This window comes from Opisthocomus hoazin, chromosome 6, assembly GCF_030867145.1.
Source record: "Opisthocomus hoazin isolate bOpiHoa1 chromosome 6, bOpiHoa1.hap1, whole genome shotgun sequence".
In the NCBI taxonomy this organism is placed as follows: Eukaryota; Metazoa; Chordata; class Aves; order Opisthocomiformes; family Opisthocomidae; genus Opisthocomus; species Opisthocomus hoazin.
Genome location: NC_134419.1, coordinates 32,587,284 through 32,598,252, shown reverse-complemented (window position 1 = coordinate 32,598,252; position 10,969 = coordinate 32,587,284). Strand labels below are relative to the sequence as shown.

The window sequence follows — 10,969 nt, the reverse complement described above, 5'->3', positions numbered from 1 at the left end:
GCCACGGATTACTAACAGCTCCCTTTAATAGTCGGTTCAGCTATCATCTGGAGTTTTACATAGTGTTACAATGATTTTTTTTTTTTTTTGTTGCTGTTGTTTAAAACTTTTTTTTTTTAAGTAATCCGGAAGGGTTTTGTATTCCTTGCCGCCTGGCGATCTCACCCTAAAGCACCCTACTTTCAATCTACAGTAGTAAAACGTTACATCAGAGTTTTAATAGAACATCAAGGAACATGAATTGTAGCCATCTTTGTAAAGAAAAGGACCAAACCATCTTTATATGTTAAATAACTCCACAGCAAGTAAAAGGTAGTAATGCTATTACGGGGGTACGGGTGCAGCAAAAAAAAGAGAACGACCCAGAGGTTCATCTCAGGTGAATGATCGCTCAATTAATTCAGAAATAAAACAAGAAGAGAGGGCAGAGGGGCATGGGAGGTTGCAGAAATGGACGGAAAACGGTGTCTTCTCCAGCTTCCATGAGGTTGGCAGCATGGGAAGAACCAGGAGTCCAAGAGAGAAAATACCGTGCAGACCTAACAGTAGGGCCCTGTGGCAGAGGTGGACGGTGTCAGTTCCGCAGGGAAGGGCACGCCGTGGGGCTTGCCCACGGCTCTTTCAGGCGAGCTCGCCCCATGCTACACATCTCACCAAGGCCAGGTCTGCAGCCATGGTGGAAGCCCCCTCTCCGGTCTGGGACCCCGCGGCAGGCTGATGGTGCTTGTCTGAGATGGGCTCAGGTGTTCACTGAGGGATTTTGGCAAGAAAATCCAGGTTTGGGCTCTCCCCTCACCCTCTGGCGTGGTCCATCTCCCAGCCCACGGGGAAGCTGTCACCAAGGCAGCAGAGTCCGGCCCAGGCGGCTGATGATGCTGCTGTGGGGTTTTGGTTGACCACGCAAGGGCTTGGAAATGTGAGCTCAGAAGGAGGAGAACACAAATACCTGCAGAGCCCCAGCATAAATCTCGGGGCCGGATGAAAACGTAACCCCGGGCAGGTGTGAACGTGTGGGGGGTCCGGGGTTTTCCTGGCAGCGTCGCGGCGAGGGGCTGGCAGACGGCACTGCTCCCGTCCCCGCTGCTGCACCTGGTAAGCAATAAAAGAGAGGAGTCTGCTACCCAAAGGAAAACAGTCTGCGTTTCACATAAAGGCCACGTAAGCGGTATTACTTGGCGAGCAACCAACTTGCGTCTGGGCCAGAGCAGCCTCCGTTCAAGCATCCCTCCGTGGCGCTGAGCGGAGGTGCCCTTTGCCCATCCCTGGACGGCTGCCCGGCTGGAAGTGAGAAGATGTCTCAGTGTCCGCTGGGAGAAAAAAAAGAGGATAAACCAAAGTGTCTTGGCCAAGATTGCCAGTGGCTGAAAGGAAAAGGAGTGACGGCTCAGTACAGATCACCTGCCCACAGACACAGAATCACAGAATGGTTGGGGTTGGAAGGGACCTCTGTGGGTCACCCAGCCCAACCCCCTGCTGAAGCAGGGTCACCCAGAGCAGGCTGCAGAGGACCTTGTCCAGGCGGGGCTTGAATATCTCCAGAGAAGGAGACTCCACAACCTCCCTGGGCAGCCTATTCCAGGGCTCCGTCACCCTCAGAGGGAAGAAGTTCTTCCTCCTGTTCAGACAGAACTTCCTCTGCTTCAGTTTGTGCCTGTTGCCCCTTGTCCTGTCACTGGGCACCACTGGAAAGAGTCTGGCCCCGTCCTCCTGACACCCACCCTCATCTGCGCATGGAGATGGCGCTGGTCTTGCTCTGAGCCCCAAGCCCTCAGCAGCATCAGGCACACCAAAATACAAGGAGAAACATGTGAGAAAAAGCCAAAAGGATCCAGTGGACTTCCTTCTTACCAAGAGCAGGTGTTTGCCCGAAGACCCCTGCCACACACTGCTCACAGAAACAACCCTGGGATGCCCAGGTAATACTGGTGGCTGCTGCCAGGCCAGACGCTCCTGGAGGAGAGGTCTGCCCGCAAGAAGGGAAGAGCAAAGCACTGTGTGGTCCTGCAGGACGATCCTGACCTGCTGTTCAGCAGACACTGTGAGACGCAGCACCATCGGTTGTGGCCGGCCATGGACCAGAGCTGCCTCCCTCTCAGCACCGCGCAAATATCGGCGCCGTGTCCTTGGCAGGTAGCAGAAGGAATGAGGCAGAAAATCGTAAGAGACAGGCCGAAGATTGCTCCTGCCAAGACTGAATAAAATGAAAAGGAAATTTCGCTCTGAAGAGGTGTCGTAAAAAATCCCACTGTAGGGCTCCTGGCTTGTCCAGATCAAAGGTGCACAGCTGGCAAGTCTGGAGATGCCTCCTCTGAAAACCAGGCTGGAAGCTGAAGCTAAAAGGAAGCCATCCGCTGCCTCCAACACCATCAGTGGTAACAGGGTTTTGGAGAACAGTTTGCTCTGAACTGAGCCCAGTGTCCCAGGACAACCCCAGTTCTCTGGTTTTAAGAAAAAAAAGAGTCACCGGTGAGAGCCGCATGTGTGAGCCTGAACATGGGCAAGCAACACACCCCAGAAGCCTGCCCATCATGCCGTGTCACCAAGCCTTCTCTGAGACCAGGACCTCCAGGGCCATCCTGACCTGCCACGTGGGGGTACGCTACACCCCGCTCCCCTCACCAAGCAGAAGGCAGCCTCGGCTGTGCCGTCTGGCTGCTCCTCTCTTGGATGGAGCTCTCCGGAACAGTGGTTTGACATTGCTTCGAAGTCTTCATTATGGTGGGTAAAACCAAAAAACAACAGAAGGGGTTTTTAAGTTCACTTCCTAGGAATTTGGTCCCACAAGAAGAAAGATCATGATGTCCAGCTGACCACTAGCCTTGAGGCCAAGGTGCCTTTGCTCCTGAGGACTCTGCATCTTGGAGCAAATGTGGGCTTTGACCGTCACAGAAGAATCTGAGGAGATGGGGTCACCACCGCTCCTCTCTCCTTGCCCCAGCTGATGAAGCCCCAGCCCTGCCCTGCAATGGCACCATCACTCGGCCAGGTCTCATCCAGACCTCGTGCTTTACAACTGAAAAAAAACCACCAACCCCCTTGACTGCCCAGTTGGATGCCCCATTAGCATCTCCAGCTGACCTGCATGCCCTGCCTCCATTTTCCCAACCCTGCATCACCTGCTCTCCCTTCATGGCTGTGTCACCATGTTTCTGCCGTGACCAATGTCTCCGACCCTCTGGGGTGGTCCCCACAGCTGGGGCAGGGATGGGCAGGAGGAGAGGCCTGAGCCTCCCCCCAACCTGCCTCTCCACTGATGCTGCAGAACCTCTTGGCAAAATGAATAAAACAAAACCAAGAAAACTGGGTCCCACAAGACTTCTAACTAGAAAGGCTTTTGGCCAACTCGAAGAAGAAACTAATACTGAGTCAGTCCTGCACAGAGCAGCCGGTTTCGCTCCCTGGTCCAAATTTTTGCCTCCAGAAACGTCAGCGATAACCCCCCCCCCCGCCGTGGGTCCATGTATAAAACCCTCGCAGATGCCCATGGGAAGGCCAGCGTGAGAGCGGGCGTCCGCAACCCTCAGTAGTCCTTGTCACCATAGTCATTGTACAGGACGCTCAGCGTCTGCTCCTCGCACGTCTTCTTTAGGTCCCGGCTGAGCTCCGACCAGTCGAGCCCGTAGGGCTTGATCTCGCTGTAGCGGCAGGCGAGGTACTTGAGGGACGAGCGCTGGAGGCTGATCTTGGGCTCTTGCAGGAGGCCGTTGCACCAGCTGCTGAGGTCCCCGAGTTGCGAGAGGATGAGGCCGGCTTTCCTGCAGCGAGGGCGGGCGGGGGGAGATGCCAAGGGGGGACGGACAGCAAGGGGATGGCGGGGTCGATGGAGACACCATGGGGGATGGTGGGAAGGGCAGGAGGAGTGTGTGAGGAGAGAAACGCAAAGACGGTTAAGGAGGCCACGGGAGCTCCTGGTCAGAGAACAGACAAAGCGAACGTCAGGCAGTGAGGAGAGTGGATGAGCAGAGCCTGACCCTGCCGGGATGAGGAGGGATGGTGGGGGACACACCGGCCCCATGGCAGCACTGCAGATCTAAACCTGCATCAGAGGTGTCCAGGCCACCACAGTGGTGCTGGACCTGCTGTACTGCTCTTGGGACTCACTTCATGCCTTCCTGCCCTGTCCCCCCTTCTTCTTCCACCTGTATTGTCCCTACAACAAGGCCAGGTTTGCTGAGGGTTTAGTGAGGGGGCAGTCACAGGCGTAGCTGTGAAACCCCCAACCCATCATCAGTGACTCAGACGGCATCACCAGTCACTGCTGCAGCTCTGGACCCCAAATATAACAGGATGGGAAAGTGGGAGCCAACAGCACTGCAGGCAGTGAGGAGAAATGCTCGGAGGTATCAGGCATGACATGTGTGGCCAGCCTGGGGCAGCATCACCACGTGTGTCCTCTCCATCAAGTGCATGTGTCGCATGTCTGGGAACCGCACTGGTCACTCATGGCTTGGTGTAGGACACCTCCATTGGCATGGCAGGGCAGGGGAAAGATGGGCATGCTGAGACCACCGCTCCCATGCTGTCGTGTGGCTGAGTGGGACACGACGGAGAGGAAACGTGTGGGTTTGGGGACCAGCACATGGAGACATGGCCGACCACAAGTATGCACAGACTAGCTCAAGGCTGCACTCCAGAATGCATGTAGGATGCAGAGGGGAGCACGGGACAAGGTAGGCAGTGACGGCCCAGACCAGCGTGACAGCAGGACTGCCCAAAAGACGGGAAGGAGAAGTGGATTTAGGGAATAAAAAAAAAAAACCCCACACTAAAAACATGCGTACCAGTCTGGCTTGTGGGGGTCTGTGTGGAAGGCTGAAGGCGAGATAGACATGATCCTCATAAGACACAATATCATAAGATACAAGCACCATGAACGATACTCCTGATACATGACTTGCAATGTCTAGTAACAGCTTAGGAACAGTGTCTCAAAGGGCAGCGTGCAAACTAGAAGGAATATCCTGAGGCATCCAGCACAGGTTTGATCCAAAAAAAAGCTCTGAGAGAGCAGGGGATGTGGTGGAGCTCCCCAGTTTGCGTGGGCATTTTGCATCTTCCAGTTGCAGAGGGCAGAACGAGGAAAGGCAAGACATGGCAGCGGTGTTTGGTAAAGAGCCGCAACCCAGCCAAGGAAGCCAGGAGAGAAGGTCAGACAGAGGGAGAGGAGGTCCAGGAGAAATCCATCTCCAGCAGAAGACAGACAAGCAGCACCCCCAGGGCAACACAGCCTCAGCGTGGGTTTGTTCTGGTAGCGAGAAAGCGCTAAATCACCAACCCCTCCTCTTGGATGAGATATTGGAAGAGCGCAGAGGATCCTGGCCAATATGACCTCAATCGTGTTCTCTTCTTTTCACGTTTTTCCTCTTAAAATTGTGCTTCTAATGCTCTTATCATGAAAAACAGTATGTTCGGGTAAAATACATCATGTTCATTTGAAACTTGTCTAGCGCTCTGGGTGATCTGCAGGGAACCTGGCAAATGGGGAGGGAATGGACTCAAACGAAGTGTCCTGCAGGTGAGTATTGCATGTGCCTGGAAACCCAGACAGAAGTTGAAGTGTCTCAGGAGCAGGAAGAAGTTTCCTAGGCAGTTTCCAGGTCACTTTGTGGGTTAGACAGGGAAGAGAAGATACAACCCCTTGATAGGTGCAACTCAGCATCTACTCAGCACGGAGCAGCGGAGGCACAAATCATGATGCTGAGGAAAAAAACCCTCTTTGTCGCATTCTCGCTTGGATAAGCAGGGGTTGCGTGTGGAGCACCCAGTTGTGTTGTGGCTGGTTTGACAGCTAAAGGGTATGTGTACCAACCACAGAGCAACACACACAGTTCCTCCGCATCTTCCTCCAGCCAGATCCACCATGGGAGAGCTGCTTTGAGAGGAATGAATTTACCCCAGACCCAGTCAGAGCCAACTTTGGCTTTCCTGGAAAGGAAACCCTCAAGAGGTCCATCACAGAGCGGATGGTCACACACAGCTCACCCCTTGCTAGCCAGCTTCAGGTGGCTACAGCTCTGAGGGTCCAGTCTGGAGCCACCAAGAGATCGCGCAGTTCTGCAGCCACATGAGACCTGCAGCCCTGGAGCTCATACCCAGACCACAGGGGAGAGGTGCAGGTGCTTAGCACACTGCTGACTCTGGAGATAGCCACCCAAACTGGCCAGGTCTTCCAGTCGTGGGAACGCAGAAGACCTCTCACATGTCTTGGTCTCCACACCTAAGCGAGGTGCAGCAATCACCTCTCTTTCTCCACAAATTTTGGCCCAAAGCCCGTAGACACCACAACACTTCACCAGGCTCTGCCTCAAATCCTGCTTTCACCCATTGCTTGCTAGAAAACGACTTACCTTTCCCTCCATTTCTTGTCCATTTTCCAAAGTTGGGGGCTCTCTGCAGCCCTTCTGGGACTGGGAAGGAGTAACCCTGGACAAGTTATCTGCACGCACCCTCGCTCCCTTTGGCCCAGCAGCCAGCGTCGCCGAGCAGAGAGGCGAGCGGAGTCAGAAGGCAGCGTGGCCGCGTGGAGGAGGAGGGACGTGGTGGAGTCGGCCACGTGGGTCCACATCCAGGACTTCAAAGGAGCATCCGCAACAGTCAACCAAACACTCTGTCTGCTGGCTAAACAGTGTCATCTGCAAGTGATTTGTCCTGTCACCAGCAGTCTGGAGGCTTCGCCCTCGCAGACGATCAAACAGGAGGTCTGCTTTCCAAGATTTGTCATCACCAGAACCCACTGCAGCTGCCTAAACGTCTCTTTCCAAGTAGCGCAAGCTGCAGACACTTCATCAGCAGCTTGCGTCATCCCATCCCCAGCGCTCCAGCATTTCCAGAGCGTGGAATTAACCCTCTGGCTCACAGATTCACACAGCAAATGGTAACATTTGGGCAATTCAGTGGCATTTCTGGCTGCTCCATGCCAACGCACCTCTGCCTCACGGGGTTCAAGGAGGCAGCTTCCACCCCGTGTTCCAGCTGGTCCTTGGAGTCCTCGCCGAGGCATGCTCAGCCTCGGTGACTGCAGTGGCTGGGTGACGACTCTGGTCTGTCACGGAGGGAATTTTATGTACTCCTCACGCAAACCATCACAACAGATGTCAGATTGTCTGGGCAAACCAGGGCTGGATTTCACATCTGGAAATGGAGACAGAGCAGCACCACCGCAGCTGGGCTTGAGACGAAGGTGAGATGCAAGTCCAAGCCTGATGGTCCCAGTTGGTCTCGTGGGAATGAAGCAACCCCGGGGCAGAGGAGCTGGTGGGAGCTTCAGCCTTTGCAACAAGCCTCCACACACTGGGATGTGGCTACTGAGCTTCGAGGCTCTGCCTCAAAGAGTTCAACTTTCTTAGAACATAAATGGGAAAAGTTGAAAGAGAAGAGGCTGCAGCTTTGCCCCAGCGAGTGGAGGATCTCTTGGGAGTTTCCCACCAAAGCTGAACTAGGAGACATACTTAAGAGGCACTAAATGCAGGACAGCCACCAGCTATTTGCTGAGTCTTTCTGACCCACTAGAAGAGGTTTGGAGGACAGAGAAGGTGTACGGAGCATATCCCATCCTTTGCCAGAAAACCACAAGTGATCACCTGGAGAAGCAGGGCTGGAAGATAGCTAGTGGTGAGACCGGTAAGAGGACGCGTGTGGCAAAGGGGTAAGGTGGAGGAATTTCGCAGATAGGAGCCGTCACTGACGTACACTTGAAGTAATCCTCATTTCCAGATGGGCTCAAGGCTCCAGTTCTTTGGAGGCCAGATGCTACGAAACACCACTGCAGCCCACACAATCTCCCAGCCCAGCTTGCTAAACTGACTGGAAACATCCACGTTACTGGGAAACCATGCAGACAAAAGCAGACGTCGAAGGACATGGGGAGAAGGGAACATCTGGTTGCCTCCACAAGCCCAGGGCATGAGGCACCCCATCCCCAGGCAGCTGGAGGGGCTGCAGCGACGTGGAGGAGCCCAGGGAGAGAACATGGTACTCAGTCAGGCACGAAGGGACTGTCTCAGCCAGGAAGGGCTCAAGACGACCTCCCCCACAACCGGCTGTGGTGGGTCAGCACTGTTTGGGCACACAAAAACACTCGTGTCCCTGAGATCACCCCACATCACCACAGACGTGGATCAAAAGGGAGGGAACACACGTGCAATTGAGACCTAAGGTCAATCCACTGCCTGCTTTGGACGATAAGTGACAGTGAGGTCAACACACAGAGATGCGTTCAACTCAAGCCAAAGCCCAGGAAAAGGAAGAAAGCCAAGTCTGACCTTGGCATGGCCCAGCGCATGTGTGTGTGTTTGCACACACTTCATCCAGCAGCTTCCACAACCAAGCTCTTCTGTGTCACCTTCTCCAGAAGGCTTGAAGGTACTACCACCTCCTTACCCCTTCTTCACTCCGTCAATACCCGGGGCCCTTCTCTAGCAACACGCTTCAACCCCAGTCCCTCCCGTTCTCACCCCCAACAACCTCCATGCCTCAAAGCTGCACTATTTTCCCAGGACCTTCCCTCTTTTTGCCTGTGGCAGCAGCTACTGATGGAAAAAGACAATCCCATCCCCTTCCCACCCTGCATGGCATGAACAGACTAGGCAAAACTCCAGAGACAGTGTAGGGCTGGCGGGATGGACGAGGATGATGGGTTGACAGTGATCTACCACCTTCCACCTCATCCTACGTTTATGGTGCTTCAAGGGAGATGGCTGGACCCCAAACGTATGCACAGCATCCAGAAAAACAGGAGCCCCACTGTGAGACTCTAAGCTCTATCATCAGACATATTCATGGGATTTACCAGAGAGCCACCTTCCTGGTGACCAGCATCTACGAGGGATAAGCACGTTGGTGGGCAGGCCCCCCTGCCCATCCAGCCCAGCTCCTGAGCCTACCTGGGCCCCAGCTCATCTTCACAGCGCCAAGTGAACTCGCCAAAGCTCTCGTAGTGCTGGTTGTAGTGGTAAAGGACTCGGTGCAGGCTGGGGGAACCCAGGTCCAGCAGAGTGTTGTAGGCTGTTTGCTGCTCCTTGCCGCTGGTATAGCCGTTGAAGAGGTTGTAGATCTTGTCTGCTATTTCTGGGCAGAAGGACAGGGGGTACTCAGTGGTGTGCAAGGAAAAGAGTAAACAAGGCTCACCAGGCTAAAGCTCAGCTCTAGGGAAACCAAGACCAGAGCCAAGATTTGTCCCCTGAGTTATGATTTACGTCATATCAAGACAAGGTCCCAGTGGAAGAGCAACAGAGTAGATGGCGTTCCCCAGACTCAGTCCAGGTTAGATTCCCATAGTTTGGTCCAATTAGGAAAAGAAACTGGTGGTGTCATCAGGTACCACTAGTGAAATATTTTTTTATTTACAAGAAGGCACGCAACTGGGGTTTCTTGAGCACAGACATCACCTGTGCTATCAGTTGGTTTCTGGGTGGGATAGGCAGGTCTTCTTGGATATTTCGTTATGTCCTGCGTGCTTGTCCCTCCACCCATCCTCCCACCAGCACAGAATGCCTCTGTGTTTGTTTGTGGAGAGGACGTGTGCCTCTCGCCACCCTCCACACCAACACTCAACACCACGTGGCAGCACCTGGGCCACCACGGGTGAAGGAGACGTTACAGCCAGGACACAAGACGTGTGTGGGACACGCTGGAAGGGGGAACGCCCTGTTGCTAGTCCCAAACTTCACAGTCCAGCAACTCCCTCCATCTCACCTTGAGCTTTCACATCATCTACCACGGGGCAAGGGGTCTTAACCATCACATCACTGGACCTGGAGCGTCTTCCTGTGTTATCGACTCCCCAGAGCGTGAACCTGGCCGAGAAGGAAAAAAAGTGAAGCTCTGGACTCCCGAGCCCTCATGCAAACACTGGCAGCATCAGGTGGGAGCCATGGGCATGGCACGGGGGAGACGACTCACGTGTAGGTGGTGTCAGGCTCCAGGCAGCGAACGATGAGGGAGATGGTGGAGGAGAGCCTGTCGGGCACTTGGGCTGGCATGGCACAGGGCGACTTGGCACCGGAGATGATGTCATCCACGAAGCTCAGCACTGTCTCTAGGGAGAGGGGGGGGGGACGCGCCACGGGTGATGACACCAGTGTCCCCGGGGCTGTGGAGAGCCGCTGAGGTCTGTGCCCGCTACCACGCTGCCTGGTGCCAAGGGGGACCAAGGCTCATCACCATGGCGTGGAGCTGCCACTTTGGCAGCATGGAGGGCAGGAGAGGGGCTGCTTTCTTTTCCACAGGATACTGGATATGTTGCAGCAGCCCCTCGCAAAGAGGGAGAGAAAGGCTCTCCTCCAAAAACTCCATCACACCCTCCCCAGAGAGAACTGGTGGAGTCCCCACTCACCTGTCTCCACCTTGGAGTGGTCCATCCTGTCGGTCACTTTCTCTTGACGGATGAGGTAGTCAACGATCTGCACCCCAATGGGGGGCTCCGAGTGCCCCCACTCCAGCACCACCAGCGTGCTGCTGGGTTCATGCACGGTGGAGAGCCGCAGGCTGGGGGGCAATGCCGGCCAGTCAGCATCTCGGGAGGGCAGGTTCCACCAACCACCCCCACCACCTGCCCATGCCCACCTTCACCCATGTCCATCACCACTTTGCTGCTCCTCTGAGCCACAAAAAGGCAGCAAAACCACCAGGCTGAGGTGTGGGAGAGTTGCTGAGGACAACCTCTCCAGCTGGTCCCCATGGCTGGTGCAGAAGGCAGCATGAGTGTGTCCATGCCCTGTTCCACTCACTCTGCTGTGCAGACCACATGCAAATGCACCAGAAATTCATTGGTTTCTGTAAGGTCCTAGGGACCGTTTCTGCACAACTCTCATGAGCATAAGGGCTTCAAAGCCACTAACCCACGGCAGAGAGCGAGCTCAGGACAGATGTGACTCCACCTCTCTAACCCCTCCTGGCTCTGGGCATGCTGGTCCCAAGGTTCTGTGGTTGCTCTACCAGAATGGATCCAACACCAGTCCCCAAATCCTCA

The 10,969-nt window shown here is 54.7% G+C and overlaps 1 protein-coding gene across 4 annotated transcripts in view; it reads right to left on the bottom strand.

The window, feature by feature from the left end:
- The window catches only part of ASTN1 (astrotactin 1), a 58,182-nt gene continuing 47,213 nt past the window's right edge, over window positions 1–10,969 (bottom strand). For 2 of the 4 annotated variants that reach the window (XM_075422607.1, XM_075422609.1), the window contains exons 19-23: window positions 10,334–10,485; window positions 9,901–10,036; window positions 9,694–9,794; window positions 8,883–9,066; window positions 1–1,089 (exon numbers count right to left, since the gene is read on the bottom strand). In XM_075422607.1, coding sequence (XP_075278722.1) covers window positions 651–1,089; window positions 8,883–9,066; window positions 9,694–9,794; window positions 9,901–10,036; window positions 10,334–10,485 — 1,012 coding nt within the window. In that variant the 3' untranslated portion in view covers window positions 1–650. Of the gene's footprint in view, window positions 1,090–3,512; window positions 3,756–8,882; window positions 9,067–9,693; window positions 9,795–9,900; window positions 10,037–10,333; window positions 10,486–10,969 lie in introns of those variants that run through there. The other 2 variants (XM_075422606.1, XM_075422608.1) reach the window with 2 other exon arrangements.